Raw genomic sequence first — 27,953 nt, 5'->3', positions numbered from 1 at the left:
TATTACTAGAAGTATATTTAGCGGATGAATACTATAAAGCGTAAGACATAATTTACAAAATTATTAGTACATTCATACTCCCGTCATATAGACAAATCGAAACGCTTCGTCTTAAAGAATTACAGTTAAATTAGTTTTCATATCTGTCAGTACATGAAAATAATAATGTACTTTCATAATTATTATTATTTTCGAAATAATAATAACGAATCTAATAATGATTTATTAAGGTGCCGATTTAAGAAATCATCGATATTGAATAGTGTTGTTTCCTATTTTGTAAATATCTACCTATAAAAATTGTATACTCAATACACGCGTGCGCGCCTACACATAATGAGGTGTTAAATTATAGTGAACGACGTCTACTTGCAAAGTTTTCGTCAAAAGATGATCATAAGCTACTGTTTTGGAAAGGTCTCTATCAGGTAGAAGTCAAAGAATACGGTGATACAGCACAACGATGTTCAATCGCTATTGACAAACATACGCAGGACAAGTCTGCGACCGACGCGTCTTAGCATCTGTTTGATTTCAACGAACTATTCGAACGCTGTAGGGAATCTCACGAACGTAATCGTTCGGCCAATATCAGTTACCCTCTGGCACTCCTAATAGTGCAGATCGTCGAAAAAAGGACCCATCGATCAAATTTAACACGTACCGGCCATGATTTCTTTCAACAGCTGATATATACAGTGGAAACAATTATTTTAACGAAACTTGTCGTTTCGCGAGGTAAGTTATCGAGATTGCGAAATACAGTCGCGCGCGAATAATCGTCGACAGAACCGGGCGAATCCTCTGTGTTGAGTTTCTGGAAAGTAAATTGCATGGGACGACGGTATTCAGAGACCGTTTTTCAAAATTTAGGCAGTGTTGATTAGGGATTGGAGTCGAAATTCGCGAAGAAAATAGTGGAAATCAGTTTTATCAATTTCGTTATCAGAGCCTCTAATGAAACTTGCATTTTCTAGACCTATATCAATTATGTACGCGGCGAAGATTTCATCGAAATCGGTTACCGTTGCTATACGAGCAACAAACACTTCCAGATGAGAGTTTAAGGGAGAAATTGGAATTTCCACCTTTGCGTGTTCTGGACTGTCGATTTTATTGAATTATGTGAAAAGTGAACTCAGTCCTTTTGATTCTTCGACGGTATAAGTACGTTCTACTCCACGGAGAAACGAAAGAAGATCGGCACCAGAAATCACTATGACCGAGCCTACCTCTTCGATTTTCGCACGCGTTTTCGATCGGGTTTCGTGCAACGAGGCGCTACTGTGCATCTTGTTACCTTTCTACTTCGATCTCTTCGTTCTTTCAGTTTCCTGTTCTCGTACGTCAACCGAAATCTTTCCTTTCGTTAAAATCTAAATGCAACGAATATAAATTTCCGCTTGACTCGATCGCTGCCGTTCCGAACAAATGAATTGGGAATTTTAGCAGAGGATTCGCCCGAGTGTCGCGATTCGAACGAGTGAGCTAACAGACGCGTTTTGTCATGGCAGGATAGGACTCCGACAGCAAAGCGCATCGAAATGACAGGTTTCGCGGTGTTATCACTGATTGCGCTGTGGTCGGTCAGCTGGACCGGCACAGAGGCATTAGCTAGGCTTACTGGCGTTTCCGTTCCCAATGTGTACAACATCCACCTGGAACCAAATTTCATGAATAATACGTTCAAGGGAAACCTTACTGTTGATTTCCATGTGACGATGGAGACTTCAGCGATAGCGATCAATCAAAAAAATTTAAACATAACAAATATTACTATGGGAAAAATCGGGGTTTCAGAGTGGATGCTCTTTCATAATACGGAGATATTGGTCGTCTATTTCGATCAGTTACTCAAGCTACACGAAAAGTACAGTATGAACATTCTGTACGAAGGTATATTAGGCACCAAGAAGTACGGATTTTACAGAAGCAATTATACCGATGGTACAGAAACCAAGTAAGTACGCGATAACTCTTTGTATAGCGATAATCCTGCAATGTTGTGCACAAGTATTAGGTGAACGATTATTCCAAATGGAAAAATGGAAATTGTTCAATTCTTTATGAAGGATTATGGAAATATTAGGACCATTGGAATTACAAGGAACATCCGATATGTTACAGGTGGATAGCCACAACACGCTTCGAGCCAACCGGAGCCCGGCAAGCATTCCCATGCTGGGACGAACCCCAGTATAAAGCTGTTTTCGTTATTTCGATCACACATTTGAAGAACTATACGGCTGTACTCTCGAATATGCCAATATTCAACCAGACGGACAACGGTGAAACTATTACAACCTATTTCGATCGTACCAAAAGGATGTCTACGTACTCGGTGGCGTTCATGGTCACTGATTACGCCTATAAACCACATATCGACGACAGAATCAGAATTTACACGAAACCAGGGTCCGTAAATTACACGGACTACGCGTGGAACTTCACCGTGACAGCGCTGAAAGTGTTGGACGAGTACACCGACATACGTTACTTCAAATATATGTCAAAGATCGACCAAGCCACAGTTCCGGGACTCGAAGATAGTACTGCTATGAAGAACTGGGGCCTTGTGACCTACAAGTAATCATTTCTTGCTTGCCATAAACCATGTTGCTTCGGACCATTCACAGTTTTGCCATTCCTAACACAGCATTTTATTCATTCAGTTCAGTCGTCGGAAGTTGAACAGTTAAATGACAATTTTAATATTCTCGGTCAAACGGACGCGGAATCCTCCTTCGAAGAGTCAACGTTTCACACCGTTTTTTAAAACATCATTTTATAATGGTGCATTGCATGTCTTTAAATCAATTGTTCTTTCATTTTCTCATTTTTGTTAAAGGGAAGATATGCTTTTGTACGAGGAGGGCGTCACCACGACTGCGCATAAAGAGATCATATCAAGAACGATTGCCCGCGAAGTTGCACACCAATGGTTTGGGAATTTGGTCAGCCCAGAATGGTGGGAATACGTCTGGCTGAACGAAGGATTCGCCCATTACTTCGAGGCGTACATCCTGGATAAAGTAAGTGCAACCTTGTTTCCACGCACCTGCCAACGTAAGCTTCACCCGAAACGTACAATTATGTCGTACGCATAAAATTATGTAAACGTTTCTAAGCGTTCCGTACAAGTAAAAGTAAATGCTAGATTTTTTTATTAATTCTATAAAAAGAAATATTTTAATCACTGCTTTCGCACTACTTTCGCAGTGCACCTTACCAGAAATTAGTAATGAAACTTGCAGCCGCAACCACAGCTTCTGCGTCAGATATTGTTATTGTCACGAGGCCGAATAAGGTCTGGAGTGCGAATGAAAATTTATTTTATTTATTCTCCGAAAGTTTCGATATTTTAAACGATTATTCGTTCATTTGGTTGAGACGTACAATAACAATATTCCCTTACAGTTGGAGCCAACATGGCGTGTAATGGATATGTTTGTTGTGGATACAATGCAATGGGGCTCGTTTGTCGTGGACTCGAATGCATACGTGCCTCCCATGAACAGACATGTGGTCAATCGGAGTGAGATTATGTCCGTGATTGACGATGTTTCGTATAAAAAAGGTAAAAGCACTGATAACGATCAACTTGTCGCAGATAATACCCCGTACGTGATAGAACTTACTGAATTTTTTATCGAGACTACTTAAAAACCTGAAGATCACTGGTTACGATACCTCAGCGTTATTACAATCTTATTTTCGCAACTGTCGCAAAGTTCTCTACCGTAACTGTCCAAATTTTATCCTTACAACTGGGCGGGATCTCCCTTGAAACCGGTCAAGCGATAAATAGTATCGGTGAGACTCACACTAATGCAAGCGAGGCGAAAGATTCTAAAGCACTTTCCCAATTTTTGATTTATTTTTTATTTATGAAACTATTATCATTGTATCCGTCTCGTTATTCTTATTAAAACGACACCAAACACGTCATAATTACACCATATGCTTTCATATGATGTTACAAGTAAGCAACAGTCCTGCATGTTACATACAAATATGCTGCATAATCTCAAAAACAACGCGTAGAAAGTAACAAACAACGAAACTGAAAATAGATGTGTATTGAATTATTTCAGCTTCATGCGTCATTCGAATGTTCTCCCACATTTTGACAGAAAAGATCTTTCGCAAGGGCTTGAGAAATTATTTGCAACAATAGTAAGTGTCGAAAACAGCAAATTTGAAGAGTGCGATCATTTGATACTGCTTTTACGACTAGACTGCGAATCCTTGTGCGAAACAATGATATACGCATCAGTTGCAAGAAATAAGAACCAAATAGATCGTTCGTTCTTCCATTAGTAGTTTTAACAAATTAGGGATAATCAGCAGCTATACATGCTAATAATATTTACAGTAAATTTAGCGTCGCCGATTCCACTGATCTACTGTACCGCCTTAACGATGCTTTTGGATCCATAAGGTCCTTTGCCGGTCGAAATTTCCGTGAAGTTGCTGAGTTTTGGGTTACGCAACCGGGATTCCCTCTGGTGACCGTGACAAAGGTCAGCCCCGGACACTACTCGCTGAGTCAACAACGATTCAAAGCTTACGGAAATCATAAGTATAAGACGAAATGGTGGATACCCATTACGTACGCAACGAACCATAAGCTAAACTTCACCAACACTACGGTGACACATTGGCTAACTCCGAAAAATCTAACAATTATCGAACCGGATTCGGATTGGATTATAGTGAACAAGCAACAACTGGGTACGTACTGTGCGTGCCGCGTAACAATTCTCGCGAGAGGAATGCGGGGCTGATTGGTTAAGGCGGCCACACATACTATTCAAGAGACTTCTTGTGAGTCCGGGTTTATTAGCAAAAATTGTAACATCAAGGCTACACTATCTTCTACTCATTGAAATGATTAGAAGATGAAATGTGTTCCATGTTTTGTCGAATATTTTCATTTTCCATGGAGACCCACAGTCTATCAATCTTCAAATGTCGAATTTGAGGGACGGATGGGGTTTAAACGATTAGGCGCGTTATCGTATGTCTATTCTTACCGTCAGTGGATATTGTGTCAAGATCATAAAGAGTACTGTTCGCTTCCAGCAGCATTAATCAATTTCGCAGCTGATTTGCCGACTTGTTATATTGCAGGTTACTACCGCGTAAATTATGATGAAGAGACATGGCATACCTTGTCGAATGTCCTGAAGAGTGACATGCATCAAATTCATCCAATAAATCGTGCTCAACTGATAGACGACGTTTTCACGATGGCCCACAAGAACATGACCAAGTATGAGACCGCGCTGTCCCTCGCATTGTACCTTACTCAGGAAATTGATTACGTACCGTGGATGACCGCCTTCAGAAATCTGGAAACTTTGCGCAACTTGATATTCCAGAGCAAGCATTTTCCTATTTTCAAGGTACGAATACGTGTCGCCAATCGAATGTTTTTTTCTTTTATTGGAACACCTGCAACATTGTGCCGTCGTGCCAAAATGAATTTTACATTGAACCACTTTTACATAGAACACAGTGCACTGAACCCTAGGTAACTAACTGTAAGGTTTCGTAAGAACGTTTCATCTTGTGACATGGTTGTCGATCCATTTTGGCTGTTAATTAAAACAAAAATCGTTCAACTATATTCCTAGTTTTACTCGACGTCGTTATTTGCACGCATCGTAAGCTTATCTAGAGTTATGAAGGTATTCTGGTGTGAATACCAGTTTTCTTTTTTATCAAATTTTAGGCATTTTTTCGGTGGAACTATTATATTGGTTTTGAACTAGGTCTGGAATCATTGATTCGAATTCAATTGCTTGGACTCGAGAACGATATGTTTTGTAAATCTTTTCAGCATTACATCAGATTCCTAATGCATAGCCTGACGACAAATGTGACGTATGAGGCTTCACCAAAGGACGACCACCCCACGAAAATTCTGAAAGCGCAGGCGATGAAGTGGGCTTGCCTGGCGGACGTTAAAGAATGCCTGGATTCTGCTCAGAGACACTTCAACGCATGGCTCAAGGATCCACATTATAAGTAAGTTGTGAACGAACAGTAGAAATATGATCGAAATATTAATTTTCTTTCATTAATAAACTTCTGGAAAGAAACATTTGAGTGCGCTTCTCCTTACGATGAAACACGTCCATAGTAATATATCTGTAAAATGCTGTTTTGTCGGCACAAAATTCGCCATTTTCCATGTAATGTTTAATTGCTGCTCACGCTAGACTCCCATGTCAAATACACAGACTTTTCTCGATATAAGTCACAACACGGGTCTGCCCGGAGTCACATATCGTCCAGGAGATACTATTCTTTGAACATCGAAAAGGACAGCGAAGCTCTAGACGCCTCGGTCGCCCAGTAACACTGCTGGAAACGTAAATGTCCTCAAACATGTTGGTGAAAGTCCCATAAAAAGAAAAAAGAAAAATTAGGAAGTTTTGTTACTGGACCATGTTGCGATTATGGACTGTATTATGCTATACTCCTCAGCGACCGAGGTCTCTCAAGCCTCACAGCCCCTCACAGGGTACATAACGCGGTACTGGGACTAGTTCTGGGACTTTTATCGTCCAGATCTGGGACATACAGCGAGAAGTTATAGCACTATTACATACTTACTCGAATGTTTTGCAGAATTGACCCAGATTTGGCGAACACTATCATTTGCACTGGATTGAGAACCGCTAGCGAGACGGTATGGGATCAAGCTCGAAAGATTCTGGAAAAAGTTAAATTCGGCCCGGAGTCGAAAAAGAATCCGCTCGAAGTTTTAGGTTGCTCTAATAACCGCGAGATTCTCAAAAAATTTCTGCTGGACTCCACGGAACCGGACTCGAAAATAGATTTCTCAGACGCGGTTGAAGGTGTCATAGCTAATACTAATGTGTCGGGCATTGATATTGTTCAGGAAGTAATGGAGCGTGACTTCGACGAGATCGCTAACATGTAAGTGAGAATATCGACCGGGCATCGGCGTACCTCCACTACTTGACGCGATATTATTTCTTGTTGTTTCAGGGATGATTTCGAAGATGATGTGACACCCGCTATACGGGTTATTGCAGGTGCAACTGTGAATACCAATCAGTTTTTCAAGGTACGGTGTCCAAATGTTTTCGTTTTGCCAATTTCACTGTTACACCGGGAGTTTTTGAAAATATGTTTTCGGTTGAATATACGCTTACGAACAAAAATTAAGAAGCGCGAAGATCGTTCGAAAATTAATGTGTATCCTGCTCCTTTTTCGTCATTGTTCATTGATGGAATCAAAAATAACACAATGCGATAACATTTCAAATATAAACATACAAATTTTTGTTATTGTAAGGGTGATTTAGCTAAGTATGTCACCTAAATTATTTTATTACTATATCAACGTTGCAAGTTTCTTTATAAATATATAAATATTATTATGAATTAATTGATTTTTTGTTTCGCTTTTTTATCGACATACGAAGCTGACCTTGAGTTTCTTTTTTTTTTTATTGTAAAACGGGAACTTTAACAGTAGGGGTGTACGGGGTAAAAAATTAATAGTTACTCGAATATTCTTTAAATGATTTTTAATGCAACCTTCGCGTTCTTTTAATTTTAATTTTCGTCCGCACATATATTTTGGGAGATTCTGTTTGTAATTCGTTTTTTAATTGTTTTTTCGCAGCTGAGCACTTTCAACACCCAGACTGAAGCTAAGCTAGATGACTCGTCGAAGGCAGTGCAAAAGTCTAACAGAAACATTCTGTGGATCAGATCTTACTCAGATAGGATCGACAAGTGGCTAGTTGAGAATGAAATGATCTTTAGCTCCAGCGGCACACTCGAGTTCACGTCATTCCTTCTGATCCTCTCAATATTCATAACACAATACTTTTAAGAATATCGTTGTGGACCATTTAAATCGAAGCACCAATATTATATCCCGCCGAGATAATATTTATTCGATACGCCGAATCGGGTGAAAGTAAGACGAAATTGTCCCACATATGCCAAATGTGTGGATCTTTGAAATTTATTGGAATTTTGCGGACGGTACACTACAAATCAAATCAAATCGACGAGTTTCCCTACGCCCCTTGAAACAGTATAACCTATTTCAAATCGGACCAAACGACCTGGCTTTTGTGAGCGATTAGTAGAATTGGTTTACCATATAACGTGCAGAAAATATTTTCAAATGAATTGCTAAGAATTACATGCGAAAATGAAAACGGGACTTTCCAAAACTTTTTTATTTGAGCCCGTAACGAAGATTTTAAATAGGTGTTTTGTAGATCAATGTTAGTTATACACGTGGTGCAAATTTTATTGAAAAAAACGACACGCCTCGATAGATGTAAGAATCCTTTTAAGCGGAAACTGGTCAACAGTTGTGGAAAATTACGACTTTTAACACTTTTAAAAACATGAATCTCGTGCGTATGTTAATCATACATATAGCTAACGTAGATCCGTAAAACGTATGAGATAAATTTGCTTTACGTGGCCATCTGTCTTGTCATATGATTCTTACCAGTTACAATTCTTTTTTTAATCTTCTTTTGGCGTCATTTGGTCAACGAATTCTATAATGTCTAAAAAAAAGTCAAAGTAAAAGTTTGGTTCGTTTTTATGGAAGTGATACTGTTTTAAAGAGCGTTCGGAAGTTTTTGTCCGCGAACGTGTGATTTTACAGTATTTTAAAATAATAGATGAAGGCAGGACACAAGCGCGATATAATATACGAATGACCATTGTGTGTATTTTTATATGAATTTTTATGAACAAGTATGTTTAGTAATAGAACTATATGAATTAAATAATATGAATTATATAGAATTAAATGTAATCATAAACTATCCGAATGTATCCATGCAAACTTTATTAAACTTTTATCCGAACAATGAACAACAATGAACTTGAACTCATTTCGAAGCCCGAAACCTCTACTTTTGTAGACAATAATTCATTTTTGTCTAAGATATTTCAAACACCTTCTGGATCCGCTGTATTTCTTTCTATGGCATTTTCAGGAATTTGGGACTTACGATGAGTCATAGTAATGTAAACGAAATGTAAACTAGCAGCAAGGTAATGTTTATTATACCAAACGATCTCCACTTTCAAAGTTTTCGTCCAAAGAAGATCATAAGCTACTGTTATGGAAAGGTCTCTATCAGGTAGAAGTCAAAGAATAACGATGATGCAGCATAACATTGTTCGATCGGTATTGACAAACATACGCCGTACAAGACTGCGACCGACGTGTCCTAGCGTCTGTTTGATTTCAACGACCTATTCGTACGTTAAAGAGAATCTCACGAATGTATTCGTACAGCCAATATTAGTTACCCTCTGGCACTTCTAATAGTGCAGATCGTCGAGGACCCTACTTCTTTCAATAGCCGATATATACAGTGGAAATAATTATTTTAACGAAACTCGTCGTTTCGCGAGGTACGTTATAGAAATTGAGAAATTCAGTCGCGTGTGAATAATCGTCGACATATTCGGGCGAATCCTCTGTGTTCAGATTCTGGAAAGTAAATTGCATGGGACGACGGTATTCAGAGACCGTTTTTCAAAATTTAGGCAGTGTTGATTAGGGATTGGAGTCGAAATTCGCGAAGAAAATAGTGGAAATCAGTTTTATCAATTTCGTTATCAGAGCCTCTAATGAAACTTACATTTTCTAGACCTATATCAATTATGTACGCGGCGAAGATTTCATCGAAATCGGTTAACGTTGCTATACGAGCAACAAACATTTCCAGATGAGAGTTTAAGAGAGAAATTGGAATTTCCGCCTATGTGTGATCTGGACTCTGGATTTTATTGAATTATGTGAACAGTGAACTCAGTCCTTTTGATTCTCCGACGGTAAGAAGTACGTTGTACTCAACTGAGAAACGAAAGAAGATCGGCACCAAGAATCACTATGACCGGGCCTACCTCTTCGATTATCGCACGCGTTTTCGATCGGGTTTCGTGCAGCGAGGCTCTAATCTGCATCTTGTTACCTTTCTCCTTCGAACTCTTCGTTCTTTCAGTTTCCTGTTCTCGTACGCGAACCGAATTTTTTCCTTTCGTTAAAATCTAAATGCAACGAATATAAATTTCCGCTTGACTCGATCGCTGCCGTTCCGAAAAAATGAATTGGAAATCTTAGCAGAGGATTCGCACGAGTGTCGCGATTCGAACGAGTGTGCTAACAGACGCGTTTTGTCATGGCAGGATAGGACTCCGACAGCAAAGCGCATAGAGATGACAGGTTTCGCACTGTTATCACTGATCACGGTGTGGTCGGTCAGCTGGACCGGCACAGAGGCATTAGCTAGGCTTACTGGCGTTTCCGTTCCCAATGTGTACAACATCCACCTGGAACCAAATTTCATGAATAATACGTTCAAGGGAAACCTTACTGTTGATTTCCATGTGACGATGGAGACTTCAGCGATAGCGATCAATCAAAAAAATTTAAACATAACAAATATTACTATGGGAGGAATCGGGGTTCAACGGTGGACCACCTATCATGATATGGAGTTACTGATCGTCTATTTCGATGAAATACTCAAGTTGCAAAAAAAGTACTATATGAACATTGTGTACGAAGGTATATTGGGCACCGATAGGTCCGGATTTTACAGAAGCAGATATACTGATGGTACAGAAACCAAGTAAGTATGCGATACCTCTTTGTATAGCGATAATCCTGCAATGTTGTGCACAAGTATTAGGTGATCGATTATTCTAAATGGAAACTTGGAAAATGTTCAATTCTTTTTGAAGGATTATAGGAATATCAGGACCATCGGAATTACAAGGAACATTCGAAATGTTACAGGTGGATAGCCACGACACACTTCGAGCCAAGCGGAGCGCGGAGAGCATTCCCATGCTGGGACGAACCCCAGTATAAAGCTGTTTTCGATATTTCGATTACACATTTGAAGAACTATACGACTGTGCTCTCGAATATGCCAATATGCAACCAGACGGACAACGGTGAAGCTATTACGACCTATTTCGATCGTACTATGAAGATGTCTACTTACTTGGTGGCGTTCATTGTCTCCGATTACGCCTATATACCACATACCGACGACAGAATCAGAATTTACACGAAACCAAACTCTGCAATTTACACGGACTACGCGTGGAACTTCACCGAGAGAGCGCTGAAAGTGATGGACGAGTACACAGAAATGCCATACTTCAATTTCATGCCCAAAATCGACCATGTCGCTGTTGTAGACTTCGATGCTGCTGGTATGGAGAACTGGGGCCTCGTAATCTACAAGTAATCATTTCTTGCTTGCCATAAACCATATTGCTTCGGACCATTCATACTTTTGCTATTCCCAACACAGCATTTTGTTCAATCAATTCAGTCGTCGGAAGTTGAACATTTAAATGACAATTTTAATATTCTCGGTCAAACGGACGCGGACTCCGCCGTCGAAGAGTGAACGTTTCAAACCATTTTTAAAACAACATTTTATAATGGTGCATTGCATGTCTTTAAATCATTTGTTATTTTATTTTCTCGTTTTTGTTAAAGGGAAGTTATTCTTTTGTACGAGGAGGGCGTCACGACGACTGCGCATAAAGAGGAGATATCAAAAGTAATTGCTCACGAAGTTGCACACCAATGGTTTGGGAATTTGGTCAGCCCAGAATGGTGGGATCACGTCTGGGTGAAGGAAGGAATCGCCTATTACCTCCAGTCGTACATCCTCGATAAAGTAAGTGCAACCTTGTTTCCACGCACCTGCCAATGTAAGCTTCCCCCGAAACGTACAATTATGTTGTACGCATAAAAATAAGTATATATTTCTAAGCGTTCCGCATAAGTAAAAGGAAATACTAGATTTTTTTATTAATTCTATAAAAAGAAATATTTGAATCACTGCTTTCGCACTACTTTCAAAGTGCACCTTACCAGAAATTAGTAATGAATCACAGCTGCCGCAGCTGCAATCACAGCTTCTGCGTCAGAAATCGTTATTGTCACGAGGCCGAGTAGGGTCTGGAGTGCGCATGAAATTTATTTATTTTCCGAAACTTTCGATATTTAAACGATTATTCGTTCATTTGGTCGAGACGTACCATAACAATATTCCCTTACAGTTGGAGCCAACATGGCGTGTAATGGATATGTTTGTTGTGGAAACAATGCAATGGGGCTCGTTTCTCGTGGACACGCTGGGAAACGTGCAGCCCATGGACACAAATGTGGAAACTCGGGATGAAATTAAGTCCGTGTTTGACGAAATTGCGTATCAAAAAGGTAAAAGCACTAATAACGATCAACTTGTCGCAGATAATACCCCGTACGTGATAGAACTTACTGAATTTTTTATCGAGATTACTTAAAAACCTGAAGATCACTGGTTACGATACCTCAGCGCTATTACAGTATTATTTTCGCAACTGTCGCAAAGTTCTCTACGGTAACTGTCCAAATTTTTCCTTACGACTGGGCGGGATCCCCCTTGGAACCGTTCAAGCAATAAATAGTATCGGTGACACTCACACTAATGCAAGCGAGGCAAAAGATTCTAAAGCACTTTCCTAATTTTTATTTATTTTTTATTTATGATACTATTATCATTGTATTCGTCTCGTTATTCTCATTAAAACGACACCAAACACCACATAATTACACCAAATCTTTTCATATGAAGTTAAAACTAAGCAACAGTCCTGCATGTTACATACAAATACATATGCTGCATAATCTCAACAACAACGCGTAGAAAGTAACAAACAATGAAACTGAAAATTGATGTGCATTGAATTTTTTCAGCTTCATGCGTCATTCGAATGTTCTCCCACATTTTGTCAGAAGAGATCTTTCGCAAAGGCTTGAAGACTTATTTGGAAGAATAGTGAGTATAATAAATAGCAAATTTGATGAGTGCGATCATTTGATACTGGTTTTACGACTAGACTACGGATCTTTGTGCGAAACAAACGTATCCGCAGCAGTTGCAAGAAATAAGAACCAAACAGATCGCTCTTTCTTCCATTAGTAGTTTTAACAAATTAGGGATAATATGCAGTTATACATGCTAATAATATTTACAGTAAATTTAGCTTCGCCGATTCCACTGATCTACTGAACCACCTTAACGATGCTTTTGGAACCGAAAGGGACTTTGCCGGTAGAAGTTTCCGCGAAGTTGCTGACGATTGGGTTACGCAACCGGGATTCCCTCTGGTGACCGTGACAAGGGTCAGCCCTGGAACCTACTCACTGAGACAAGAACGATTAACAGTTTACGGAAATCATAGCGATAAGACGAAGTGGTGGATACCCATTACGTACGCAACGAACCATAAGCTGAATTTCACCAACACTACGGTGACACATTGGCTAACTCCGGAAAATCTAACAATTATTGAACCGGATTCGAATTGGATTGTAGTGAACAAACAACAAATGGGTACGTACTATGCGTGCCGCGCAAGAAGTCTCGCGACAGGAACCTGGTGCTGATTGGTCAGAGTGGAAGGTGCACGCCACTAGCTGCTGTATTGGTTAAGGCGGCCACACATGCTATGTAGTGTGTGACGCCAAAGCCTAAACATTCGCCTACTGGAGCGTCAACGTGTGGTGATAGGCGGAGCGAGAGAGTACTCCCTTTGCCCTTGTGCCGTTCCGCGAGACTTCTTGTGAGTCCGGGATTATTAGACTGCCGATGTTATGCCATCGTGCCGAAAATTAGTTCATATGGCTCACAATAGTAAAAAATTGAAATAACACGGCTACACTGTCTTCTACTCATTGAAATGATTAGAAGAAGAAATGTGTTCCATGTTTTGTCGAACATTTTCCATGAAGACCCACAGTCTAGCAATCCTCAAATGATGAATTTGAGGGACGGGTGGGGTTTAAACGATTAGGCGCGTTATCGTATGTCCATTCTTACCGTCAGTGGATATTCTGTCAAGATCACAAAGAGTACTGTTCGCTTCCAGCAGCATTAATCAATTTCGCAGCTGATTTGCCGACTTGTTATATTGCAGGTTACTACCGCGTAAATTATGATGAAGAGACATGGCATACCTTGTCGAATGTCCTGAAGAGTGACATGCATCAAATTCATCCGATAAACCGTGCTCAACTGATAGACGACGTATTCACGATGGCCCATAAGAACATGACCAAGTATGAGACCGCGCTGTCCCTCGCATTGTATCTGACTCAGGAAATAGATTACGTACCGTGGACGACTGCCTTCAGACATCTGGAAACTTTGCCCTCCAAACTGTTCCATACCAAGCATTATCAAATTTTCAAGGTACGAATACACGTCGACTATCGAATGTTTTGTCTTTTTTTGGCCATCGTACCAAAATGGATTTTGCATTGAACCACTTTTATATCGAACAAAGTGCACTGAACCCTAGGTAGCTAACTGCAAGCTTTCGTAAGAACGTTTTATCTTGTGACATAGTTGTCGATCCATTTTGACTGTTAATTAAAAAAAAATCGTTCAACTATATTCGTAGTTTTACTCGACGTTGTTATTTGCACGCATCGTAAGCGTCTCTAGAGTTAGGAAGGCATTTTGATTCTGAATACAAGTTTTCTTTTTTATCAAATTTTAGGCATTTTTTCGTAGAAACTATTATAATGGTCTTGAACTAGGTCTAGAATCATTGGTTCGAATTTGATTGATTGGACTCGAGAACGATATGTTTTGTAAATCTTTTCAGCATTACGTCAGATTCCTAATGCATAGCCTGACCACAAATGTGACGTATGAGGCTTGGTCGAAGGACGACCACCCCACGAAAATTCTGAAAGCGCAGGCGATGAATTTTGCCTGCCTGGCGGACGTTAAAGAATGCTTGGATTCTGCTCAGAGACACTTCAACGCATGGCTCAAGGATCCACATTATAAGTAAGTTTTGAACGAACAGTAGAAGTATGATCGAAATATTAATTCTTCTCCTTACAATGAAACACGTCCATAGTAATATATCTGTAAAATGCTGTTTTGTCGGCACAAAATTCGCCATTTTCAATGTAATGTGCAATTGCTACTCACGCTAGACTCGCATATCATATTCTCAGACTGTTCTCGATTTTTTGTCACAACACGGGTCTACCCGGAGTCATATATCGTCCAGGAGATACTATTCTTTGAACGTCGAATAGGACAGCGAAGCTCTTGAGGCCTTGGTCGCAAAGTAACACTGCAGGAACCGTAAATGTCCTCGAATATGTTGGTGAAAGTCCCATAAAAAGAAAAATTAAAAATTAGGAAGGTTTGTTACTGGATTATGTTGCGATTATGGACCGTATTATGTTATACTCCTCGGCGTCCGAGGTCTCTCAAGCTTCGTAGTCCCTCACAGGATACATAACGCGGTAGTGGGGCTAGTTCTGGGACTTTTATCGGTCAGATATCTGGGAGAAACAACGAGAAATTTTAGCACTATTACATACGTACTCGAATGTTTTGCAGAATTGACCCAGAATTGCGGGACACTATCATTTGTACTGGATTGAGAACCGCTAGCCAGGCGATATGGGATAAAGCTCGAATGATTCTGGAAAAAGTTAAATTCGACCCAGAGTCTAGAAAGAATCCGCTTGAAGTTTTAGGTTGCACTAATAACCCCGAGATTCTCAAAAAATTTGTGCTGGACTCCACGAAACCGGACTCGAAAATAGATTTCTCAGACGCGGTTGCAGGTGTCATAGCTAATAGTAATGTGTCGGGCATTGATATTGTTCAGGAAGTAATGGAGCGTGACTTCGACAAAATCGGTAACATGTAAGTGAGAATATCGACCGAATATCGGCGTGTCTCAACTACTTGACGCGATATCATTTCTTATTGTTTCAGGGATGATTTCAAAGATTATGTGACAGCCGGTATACGGTCTATTGCAGCGGAAATTGTGAATACCAAACAATTGTCCAAGGTACTGTGACTAAATGTTTTCGTATTTTTAATCTCACTGTTACGCCGAGAATTTTTGAAAATATGTCTTCGGTTGAATATACGCTTACCCTCTAAAAATGATAAATGTGAACATCGTTCGAAAATGACTGTGTCCTGCTTCTTTTTCGGCATTGTTCATTGATTAGAATCAAAAATAACACAATACGATATCATTTTAAATATAAACATACAAAGTTTTGTTAGTGCAAGGGTGATTTTGCTAAGTATGCCACCTAAATTATTTTATTACTATATCCGCGTTGCAAGTTTCTTTATAAATATATAAATATTATTACGAATTAATTGTTTTTTTGTTTTGCTTTTCAATCGACATATGAAGCTCACGTTGAGTTTCTTTTTTTTTATTGTAAAACGTGAACTTTAACTGTTGGGGTATACGGGGTAAAAAACTAATAGTTACTCGGATATTCTTTAAATGATTTTTAATGCAACCTTCGCGTTCTTTTAATTTTAATTTTCGTCCGCACGTATATTTTAGGAGATTCTGTTTGTAATTAGTTTTTAATTGTTTTTTGCAGCTGGGCCTGTTCATCACCCAGAATACAGATAGTCCAGGTGACATGTTGACGCTACTGGAAAAGTCGAACAGAAATATTCTGTGGATCAGAGCTCACGCAAATAGAATCGATAAGTGGCTAGTTGATAATGAAGAGATCTTCAGCTCCAGCGGCACTTAAATCCCGGCGAGATAATTTTTATTCATTACGACGAATTGAGCGAAGGGTACAATTATATGAATTAATTAATATGAAGTGTATAGAATTAAATGTAATCGTAAACTATCCGAATGTATACATGCAAACTTTATTAAACGTTTATCCAAACAATGAACAACGATGAACTTGAACTCATTTTGATGCCCGAAACCTCTAATTTTGCGGATAATAGTTCATTTTTGTCTAGTATATTTCAAACACTTTCTGAATCCACTCTATTCCTTTGTAAGACATTTTCAGGATTTTGGGAGTGTACGATGAATCATAATAATGTAAACGAAATGTATACTAGCCGCAATATACTGTTCATTATAATACTATTAGTATTGTTTCTTAGGAATTCGATAATAAATTAGTTATTACATATTTACAATAAATATTATATATAATGCATTCACACAAACATTTATATACAAGCAGGCAGAACTTAATGTTGTCTCTTACATTCTTACGGTATATATTAGAATACTAAACACACATGGTCGCTTAATTCTGAAGTCTCTTCACAAATATAGTGATTAGTGTTGATCTAGTAAAGTGGTATCACCATTCGAAACTTGACTACTGTCAATCTTACAATTTTAAAGTAGAAAGTATTATAATTTCTAATCTTACGTTTAGTCGCTCTTGCAATAACATTTTGCACACATACTTTATATTTACGCTTGCAAAATTGTTCGAAAACTATCTCCCATTATATTCCGAGAATTACAGCGCTGTATACAGTTTATTACCAGTAGTATATTTAGCAGACGAATACTATAACGCGGAAAGCATAATTTACAAAATTATTAGTACATTCATATTCTCGTCATATAGACAAATCGAAACGTTTCGTATCAGACAATACCTGAAAATAATAATGTATTTTCATAATTATCATTATTTTCAAAATAATAACATTTAATTTAATAATGATTTATTCAGGTGCCGATTTAAGAAATCATCCATATTGAATAGTGTTGTTTCCTTTTTTGTAAATATCTACCTTCATACATTGTATACTCAATACAAGCGCGCGCACACACATAATGAGGAGTTCAATAATACTGAACGACCTCTGCGTGCAAACTTTTAGTCAAAAGAAGATCATAAGCTAATGTTTTGGAAAGATCCCTATTAGGTAGAAGACAAAGAATAACGGTGATACAGCACAACGATGTTCGATCGGTATTGACAAACATACGCCGTACAAGTCTGCGACCGACGTGTCCTAGCGTCTGTTTGATTTCAACGACCTATTCGAACGATAAAGGAAATCTCTCGAACGTAATCGGTCAGCCAATGTCAGTTACCCTCTGGCACTCCTAATAGTGCAGATCGTCGAAAACAGGACCCATCGATAAAATTTAACAAGTACCGGCCATGATTTCTTTCAATAGCTGATATATACAGTGGAAACAATTATTTTAACGAAACTAGTCGTTTCGCGAGGTACGTTATCGAGATTCCGAAATACAGCCGCGTTCGAATAATCGTCGACAAAATCGGGCGAATCCTTTGTGTTGAGTTTCTGGAAAGTAAATTTCATGGGACGACGGTATTCACAGACCGTTTTTCAAAATTTAGGCAGTGTTGATTAGGTATTGGTGTCGAAATTCGCGAAGAAAATAGTGGAAGTCAATATCGTTCGTTTATCAATTTCGTTATCGGAGCCTCTAATGAAACTTGTATTTTCTACACCGATATCAATTATGTACGCGGCAAAGATTTCATCGAAATCGGTTAACGTTGCTATACGAGCAACAAACATTTCCAGATGTGAGTTTAAGGGAGAAATTGAAATTTCCACCTTTGAGTGTTCTGGACTCTCAATTTTATTGTATTATGTGAAAAGTGAACTCAGTCCTTTTGATTCTCCGACGGTAAGAAGTACGTTCTAATCAACGGAGAAACGAAAGAAGATCGGCACCAGGAATCACTATGACCGGGCCTACCTCTTCGATTATCGCACGCGTTTTCGATCGGGTTTCGTGCAGCGAGGCTCTAATCTGCATCTTGTTACCTTTCTACTTCGATCTCTTCGTTCTTTCAGTTTCCTGTTATCGTACGCCAACCGAAATCTTTCCTTTCGTTAAAATCTAAATGCAACGAATATAAATTTCCGCTTGACTCGATCGCTGCCGTTCCGAACAAATGAATTGGGAATTTTAGCAGAGGATTCGCCCGAGTGTCGCGATTCGAACGAGTGAGCTAACAGACGCGTTTTGTCATGGCAGGATAGGACTCCGACAGAAAAGCGCATCGAGATGACAGGTTTCGCACTGTTATCACTAATTGCGCTGTGGTCGGTCAGCTGGACCGGCACAGAGGCATTAGCTAGGCTTACTGGCGCTATCATTCCCGATGTGTACCAAATCCACCTGGAACCAAATTTCGTGACTGATACGTTCAAGGGAAACGTTACTGTTGAAATCCATGCGATGACCGAGACTTCAGTGATCGCGTTGCATCAAAAAGAATTAAACGTAACAAATATTACTATGGTAGGAATCGGGGTGAAACGGTGGAGAACCCTTCATGATATAGAGATACTGGTCGTCTATTTCGATGAGATACTCAAGTTACGAACAAAGTACTATATGAACATTGTGTACGAAGGTATATTGGGCACCGATAGGTATGGATTTTACAGAAGCAGATATACCGATGGTACAGAAACCAAGTAAGTATGCGATACCTCTTTGTATAGCGATAATCCTGCAATGTTGTGGACATGTATTAGGTGATCGATTATTCTAAATGGAAACTTGGAAAATGTTCAATTCTTTTTGAAGGATTATAGGAATATCAGGACCATCGGAATTACAAGGAACATTCGAAATGTTACAGGTGGATAGCCACGACACACTTCGAGCCAAGCGGAGCGCGGAGAGCATTCCCATGCTGGGACGAACCCCAGTATAAAGCTGCTTTCGATATTTCGATCCGACATTTGAAGAACTATACGGCTGTGGCTTCGAATATGCCAATAATCAAGCAGACGGACGAGGGTGAATATTCTACAACGTATTTCTATCGTACCATGAATATGTCTACTTACTTGGTGGCGTTCATTGTCTCCGATTACGCCTATATACCACATACCGACGACAGAATCAGAATTTACACGAAACCAAACTCTGTAATTTACACGGACTACGCGTGGAACTTCACCGAGAGAGCGCTGAAAGTGATGGACGAGTACACAGAAATGCCATACTTCAATTTCATGCGCAAGATCGACCATGTCGCTATTGTAGACTTCGATCATGGTGCTATGGAGAACTGGGGCCTTGTGACCTACAGGTAATCATTTCATGCTTGCCATAAACCATGTTACTTTGGACCATTCATAGCTTCGCTATTCCTAACACAGCATTTTATCCATTCAATTCAGTCGCCGGAAGTTGAACATTTAAATGACGCGGACTCCGCCGTCGAAGAGTTAACGTTTCACACCGTATTTTAAAACGACATTTTATAATGGTGCATTGCATAGCTTTAAATCATTTGTTATTTTATTTTTTCATTTTTGTTAAAGGGAAACTATGCTCTTGTACGAGGAGGGCGTCACCACGACTGCTCATAAACAGATCATATCAAAAACCATTGCCCACGAAATTGCACACCAATGGTTTGGGAATTTGGTCAGCCCAGAATGGTGGGATTACATCTGGCTGAACGAAGGATTCGCCCATTACTTCGAGGTGTACATCCTGGATAAAGTAAGTGCAACGATGTTTCCACGCACCTGGCAACGTAAGCTTCCCCCGAAACGTACAATTACGTCGTACGCGTAAAAATAAGTAAACATTTCTAAGCGTTTGGAATAAGTAAAAGTAAATATTAGATTTTTTATTAATTCTATAAAATGGAATATTTTAATCATTACTTTCGCACTACTTTCGCAGTGCACCTTACCAGAAATTAATAATGAATCCCGCAGCCGCAATCACAGCTTATGAGTCAGATATCGTTATTGATACGATCCGATCGTGTTCTGCGTTTAAACAATTACGAATTTATTCGTTTCGAAGAGCATTCGTTCCTTTGGTTCAACAATAACAATAAGAATAACAATGTTTCCTCACAGTTGGAGCCAACATGGCGGATAATGGATATGTTTGCTGTGGACACAATACAAGCAGGCTCGTTCGCCATTGACGCGAAAACACACGCGCCTCCCATGAACAGACATGTGGTCGGTCGGAATGAGATTATGTCCGTGTTCGACGGTATTTCGTATCTAAAAGGTAAAGGCACGAATATCGATAAATTTGTCGCAGTTAATACCCCATGCGTGATAGAATTTATTGACTTTCTTAACGAGACTACTTAAAAACCTGAGGATCACTGGTTACGATACCTCATCGCTATTACAGTATTATTTTCGCAACTGTCGCAAAGTTCTCTACCGTAACTGTCCAAATTTTATCCTTACGACTGGGCGGGATCCCCCTTGGAACCGGTCAAGCGATAAATAGTATCGATGAGGTTCACACTAATGCAAGCGAGGCAAAAGATTCTAAAGCACTTTCCTAATTTTTTATTTATATTTTATTTATGAAACTATTATCATTGTATCCGTCTCGTTATTCTTATTAAAACGACACCAAACACGTCATAATTACACCATATGCTTTCATATGATGTTACAAGTAAGCAACAGTCCTGCATGTTACATACAAATATGCTGCATAATCTCAACAACAACGCGTAGAGAGTAACAAACAACGAAACTAAAAAATGATTTCCATCGAATTTTTTCAGCTTCATGCGTCATTCGAATGTTCTCCCACATTTTGTCAGAAGAGATCTTTCGCAAAGGCTTGAAGACTTATTTGGAAGAATAGTGAGTATCATAAATAGCAAATTTGATGAGTGCGATCATTTGATACTGCTTTTACGACTAGACTGCGGATCCTTGTGCGAAACAAAGATATCCGCAGCAGTTGCAAGAAATGAGAACCAAATAGATCGTTCTTTCTTCCATTAGTAGTTTTAGCAAATTACGGATATATGCTAATATTATTTACAGTAAATTTCGCGTCGCCGATTCCAATGATCTACTGTACCGCCTTAGCGATGCTTTTGGATCCAAATTGGCCTTCGGCGGTAAAGTTTTCCATCAAGTTGCTAACTTTTGGGTTACGCAACCGGGATTCCCTCTGGTGACCGTGACAAGGGTCAGCCCCGGACACTACTCGCTGAGTCAACAACGATTCAAAGTTTCCGGAAATCATAGCGATAAGACGAAGTGGTGGATACCCATTACGTACGCAACGAACCATAAGCTGAATTTCACCAACACTACGGTGACACATTGGCTAACTCCGGAAAATCTAACAATTATTGAACCGGATTCGAATTGGATTGTAGTGAACAAGCAACAAATGGGTACGTACTATGCGTGCCGCGCAAGAAGTCTCGCGAAAGCAATGCGGGGCTGATTGGTCAGAGTGGAAAGGGCACGCCTCTAGCTATTTTATTGGATAAGGCGGCCACACATACTATGTAGCGTGAGACGTCAAAGCCTAAGCATTTACCTAATAGGAGCGTCAACGATGGGGATAGGTGGAGCAAGCCAGTACCCCCTTGACCTTGTACCCTCCCGCGAGACTTCTTGTGAGTCCGGGATTATTAGACCGCCGATTTTATCCCTTCGTGTCGAAAATTAGCTGATATGGCTCACAACAGTAAAAAATTGTAATAACACGGCTACACTCTCTTCTACTCATTAAAATGATTAGAAGAAGAAACGAGTTCCATGTTTTGTCGAACATTTTCATTTTCCATGGAGACCCACAGTCTAGCAATCTTCAGATGTCGAATTTGAGGGACGGATGGGGTTTAAACGATTAGGCGCGTTATCGTATATCCATTCCTACCATCAGTGGATATTCTATCAGATCATAAAGAGTACTGTTCGCTCCTAGCAGCAACAAACAATTTCCCGGGTGATTTGACGACTTGTTATATTGCAGGTTACTACCGTGTAAATTATGATGAAGAAACGTGGCATAATTTGTCGAATGTCCTGAAGAGTGACATGCACCAAATTCATCCGGTAAACCGTGCTCAACTGATAGACGACGTTTTCGCGGCGGCCCAAAAGAACATCACCAAGTTCGAGACCGCGCTGTCTCTCGCATTGTACCTGACTCAGGAAATAGATTACGTACCATGGATGACCGCTTTCAGAAATCTGGAAACTTTGCGCAGCAAACTGTACCATGTCAAGCATTATCAAATTTTCAAGGTACGAATACACGTCGACTATCGAATGTTTTGTCTTTCGTTGGAACACCTGCAACATTGTGCCATCGTGCCATAATGAATTTTACATTGAACCACTTTTTCATCGAACACAGTTCACTGAACCCTAGGCAACGAACTGTAAGATTGCGTAAGAACGTTTCATCTTGTGACATAGTTGTCGATTCATATTGGCTGTTAATTAAAAAAAAAACGTTCAACTATATTCTTAGTTTTACTCGACGTCGTTATTTGCAGGCATCGTAAGCTTATCTAGAGTTATGAAGGTAATGTGGTTTCGTATACCACGTTTCTTTTATCCAATTTTAGGCATTTTTTCGGTGGAACTATTATATTGGTTTTGAACTAGGTCTAGAAGAATTGGTTCGAATTCGATTGGTTGAACCCGAGAACAATATATTTTGTAAATCTTTTCAGCATTACATCAGATTCCTAATGCATAGCCTGACGACAAATGTGACGTATGAGGCTTGGTCGAAGGACGATCACCCAACGAGAATTCTAAGATCGCAAGCGATGAAGTGGGCTTGTCTGGCGGACGTTAAGGAATGCCTAGATTCTGCTCGTAGACGCTTCACCGAATGGCTGAATGATCCACATCATAAGTAAGTTTTGAACGAACAGTAGAAATATGATCGAAACGTTAATTTTCATTGAATTTTGTCACGATAAACTTCTGCAAGGAAACTTTTGAATGCGCTTCTCCTTACAATGAAACACGTCCATAGTAATATATCAGTAAAATGCTGTTTTGTCGGCTCAAAATTCGACATTTTTAACGTAATGTGCAGTTGCTGCTCACGCTACACTTGCATGTCATATACTCAGACTTTTCTCGATATTTGTCACAACACGGGTCTACCCGGAGTCATATATCGTCCAGGAGATAACATTCTCTGAACGTCAAAAAGTATAGCGAAGCTAGAGGCCTCCGTCGCCCAGTAACACTGCAGGAACCGTAAATGGCCTCGAATATGTTGGTGAAAGTCCCATAAAAGGAAAAATGAAAAATTAGGAAGGTTTGTTACTGGATTATGTTGCGATTATGGACTGTATTATGTTATACTCCTCGGCGTCCGAGGTCTCTCAAGCTTCGCAGTCCCTCACAGGGTACATAACGCGGTAGTGGGGCTAGTTCTGGGACTTTTATCGGCCAGATATCTGGGACATACAGCGAGAAGTTATAGTACGGTTACATACTTACTCGAATGTTTTGCAGAATTGACCCAGATTTGGCGAACACTATCATTTGCACTGGATTGAGAACCGCTAGCGAGGCGTTATGGGATAAAGTTCGAAAGATTCTGGAAAAAGTTAAATTCGACCCAGAGTCGGGAAAGAATCCGCTCGAAGTTCTAGGTTGCTCTAATAATCCCAATATTCTCAAAAAATTTTTGGTGAACTCCACGGAAGAGGGCTCGAAAATAGAATTCATAAACGCGGCTAAAGGTGTCATAGCTAATACTAATGTGTCGGGCGTTGATATTGTTCAGGAAGTAATTAATTTTGAGTTCGAGGAGGACGTTGACATGTAAGTAAGAATATCGACCGGATATTGGCGTGCCTCAACTACTCGACGCGATACTATTTTTTATTGTTTCAGAGATCATTTCTTAGATCAAGTGACACCCGCTATACCATTGATTGCAGAGTCAGTTGTGAATACCAAACAGTTTTTCAAGGTACAGTGACTAAACCTCCTCGTTTTTTCAATTTCATTGTTACACCGGGAGTTTTTGAAAATATGTTTTCGGTTGAATATACACTTACCCTCTAAAAATGATAAATGTGAACATCGTTCGAAAATGACTGTGTGTCCTGCTTCTTTTTCGGCATTGTTCATTGATTGGAATCAAAAATAACACAAAGCGATAACATTTCAAATATAAACATACAACTTTTCGTTATTGTAAGGGTGATTTAGCTTAATATGCCATCTAAATCGTTTTTTTACTATAACCGCGTTCTTTGTAACTATATAAATATTATTATGTTTTCTTGTTTCGCTTTTCTATCGACATATGAAGCTCACATTGAGTTTCTTTTTTTTTTTTATTGTAAAACGTGAATTTTAACAGTAGGGGTATACGGGGTAAAATACTAATAGTTACTCGGATATTCTTTAAATGATTTTTAATGTAACCTTCGCGTTCTTTTTCTTTCCATTTTTGTCCGCCCTTATACTTTGGGAGATACTGTTTGTAATTCGTTTTTTAACTGTTTTTCGCAGCTGAGCCTTTTCAGCACCCAGACTGAAGCTAATCCGGATGACACGTCGAAGGTACTGGAAACGTCAAACAGAAATATTCTGTGGATCAGAGCTTACGCAAATAGAATCGATAAGTGGCTAGTTGAGAATGAAAAGTTGTTTAACTCCAGCGGCACACTCGTGTTCACGTCGTTCCTTCTGATTTTCTCAATATTCACGACACAATACTTTTAAGAATATCGTTGTGGATTTAAATCGAAGCACCAATATTAAATCCCGCTGAGATAATATTTTTTCAATACGCCGAATCGAATGAAAGTAAAACGAAATTGTTCCACGTATGCCAAAAATGTGGATATTTGAAATTTATTGGAATTTTGCGGACGGTACGCTACAAATCAAATGAAATCGACGAGTTTCCCATCGCCCCTTGAAATAGTATAACTTATGTCAAATCGGACCAAACGACCTGGCTTTTTGCGGGCGAATAGTAGAATTGGTTTATCAAATGACGTGCAGAAAATATTGTCAAATGAATTGCTAAGAATTACATGCGAAAATGAAAACGGGATTTTCCAAAACTTTTTTATTTGAGCCCGTAATGAAGATTTTAAATGTGTGTTTTGTAGATCTATGTTATTTATACACGTGGTGCAAATTTTATTGAAAAAAAACGACACGCCTCGAAAGATGTAAGAATCCGTTTAAGCGGAAACTGGTCAAAAGTTGTGGAAAATTACGACTTTTACCACTTTTAACGGCTTGCAGTTCGTGCGTATGTTAATCATACATATAGCTAACACAGATCCGCAAAACGTATGTGTTAAATTTTCTTTACGTACCTATCTGTCTTGTCATATGATTCTTACCAGTTACAATTCTTTTTTTGGCGTCATTTGGTCAACCAATTCTATAATGCCTAAAAAAAAGTCAAAGTAACAGTTTGGTTCGATTTTAAGGAAGTCATACTGTTTTAAAGAATGTTGAGAAGTTTTTGTCCACGACCGTGTGATATTACAGTATTTTAAAATAATAGATAAGGACAGGACACAAGCAGGTATTATATGCGGATGACCATTGTGTGTATTTTTATATGAATTTTTATGAACTAGTATGTTTAGTAATAGAACTGTATGAATTAAATAATATTAATTATATAGAATTAAATGTAATCATAAACTATCCGAATGTAAGCATGCAAACTTTATTAAACATTTATCCAAGCAATGAACAACGATGAACTTGAACTCATGTCGAAGCTCGAAACCTCTTATTTTGCAGGCAATAGTTCATTTTTGAGGCTGTTGGTCGGTCGCTGATCTTTAAAGTTCCGAGCTCGAAGGGTCGTGAGATATCGGTTTGAAATTGCTACCTTCTGCTATCAAATACAATTTTCAAAAGGACGGAAAATTATTCAAAAGATTGTCAACAAAAATTTTAATGACAGGGCAAGCAAACTAGAATGCCCCATAAAATAGTTGAGAAGGAAAAGAATTTCCAACCAGGTGAGATGATTCACAGGGATGTCTGCGGCCCTATTAACGTTGTCTCTAAGAGCTTCAAAATATTTTTCACTCCTTAAGGACGAGCTCTTGAGCTATTGCGTAGTGTACTTCTTGCGTCAGAAATCAGAAGTATTTGCTGAATTTAAGAAATTTGAAAATTTAATATAGAGACAAACGGGAAATAAATTAAAAGTTTTACGTTCGGACAACGGTACAGAATATACATCTTCCCAATTCTCTGACTTTCTGAAAGAAAAAGGTATTGTACACGAATTTTCATCTGCATTGTCACGTGACAGATTTGCCTATGTCCCTCCGAACCGATATCGAGAGGCCGGACCGCCCTTTGGCAGTGCCAACGCGATCGCTCTCCCTGGCAAAGTCGAAAACCCCATGGGCAGAGAATTTCGGGCATCGAACACTTTTGGGAGTATTGTTTCGGATTTCTTCCACTTTCACTTGGACCACAAGATATTTCAATGTCATCAAAATTCGAGACATAGTCCCTTCCTAATGTGGATACTTCCTTAAAAAAAAACAACTATTCTCGTTTTCACAATATATGTATAATTTACATTAATATACAGGGTGGTTGGTAACTGGCGGTACAAGCGGAAAGGGGGTGATTCTACGCGATAAAAGAAGTCGAAAATATAGAATGAAAATTTTTCGTTTGAGGCTTTGTTTTCGAGAACATTGAGTTTGAAAATGCAGCCAATGCGCATGTTATTCGATAGGAATTGTCTGCTGCGTCTGACCATGACCTACCAATTCTACTTCCTGCGCATACTAAAGCACGCGAACCCGACGGATCTTTAAATTCGATTTTGTAATTTTTTGTGACTAATTACCATTGTATATGCATTAGTAACCAAATTTAGATTTTTGTAAAAAAATTTGGCCATGGAGGCACTCTCTAAAGTGCCAAAAATCGAAAAATGTTATATTAACTATAAATAAGTGTGCAATAATAATTCTGTGTAATGGAAAGTTCTTACCAAGGAATATGCATTCTTTATACATTTAATAAAGTAGATTTATTTTTTGTACAAATTTTCAACGGTGGTTTTATTTGTTAATTGCATATAAAACTTCAAATTAACATATTCGGATACATTACTTATTATAGTTTAAGAATTTCATAGTTTTGTCTGTGACTTTTTGCGACTCTCAATTTTATAAACTTTTTAAGAAGTGTCCATACCTTTCCTTTAGGATCTATCGTGGAAAATTTGTTATTTTCTTTTTAAATGTATTAGTTATATTGTTAAATTTCATTTTCTGTGAATAATTAACA

General features: G+C 39.0%; 2 protein-coding genes across 3 annotated transcripts in view; one reads left to right on the top strand and one right to left on the bottom strand.

The window, feature by feature from the left end:
- Positions 1-27,953, bottom strand: part of LOC143355157 (putative inorganic phosphate cotransporter) — a 53,407-nt gene that overhangs the window by 292 nt on the left and 25,162 nt on the right. The window contains exon 8 of one of the 2 annotated variants that reach the window (XR_013082455.1): positions 17,206-17,348. The exons of the other annotated variant lie outside the window; for it this stretch is intronic. The gene's annotated coding sequence lies outside the window, so the exon portion shown is untranslated. Of the gene's footprint in view, positions 1-17,205; positions 17,349-27,953 lie in introns of those variants that run through there. 2 annotated transcript variants of the gene reach the window in all.
- Positions 564-26,378, top strand: LOC143354856 (putative aminopeptidase-2). The gene is made up of 24 exons (XM_076789232.1): positions 564-738; positions 1,515-1,960; positions 10,829-11,284; positions 11,546-11,729; positions 12,115-12,274; positions 12,794-12,875; positions 13,075-13,433; positions 14,017-14,291; positions 14,710-14,897; positions 15,465-15,776; positions 15,849-15,927; positions 16,487-16,637; positions 17,808-17,953; positions 18,904-19,349; positions 19,517-19,972; positions 20,208-20,391; positions 20,760-20,919; positions 21,437-21,518; positions 21,705-22,063; positions 22,651-22,925; positions 23,360-23,547; positions 24,162-24,473; positions 24,546-24,624; positions 25,173-26,378. The coding sequence occupies exons 2-24, from the start codon at positions 1,545-1,547 to the stop codon at positions 25,383-25,385; spliced, it is 5,562 nt and encodes a 1,853-aa protein (XP_076645347.1). The 5' UTR covers positions 564-738; positions 1,515-1,544; the 3' UTR covers positions 25,386-26,378.

This window comes from Halictus rubicundus, chromosome 6 (assembly GCF_050948215.1).
Source record: "Halictus rubicundus isolate RS-2024b chromosome 6, iyHalRubi1_principal, whole genome shotgun sequence".
NCBI classification, from domain to species: Eukaryota; Metazoa; Arthropoda; class Insecta; order Hymenoptera; family Halictidae; genus Halictus; species Halictus rubicundus.
Note: the sequence above shows the minus strand (reverse complement) of the source record. Positions and strands in the feature narration are given on the sequence as shown.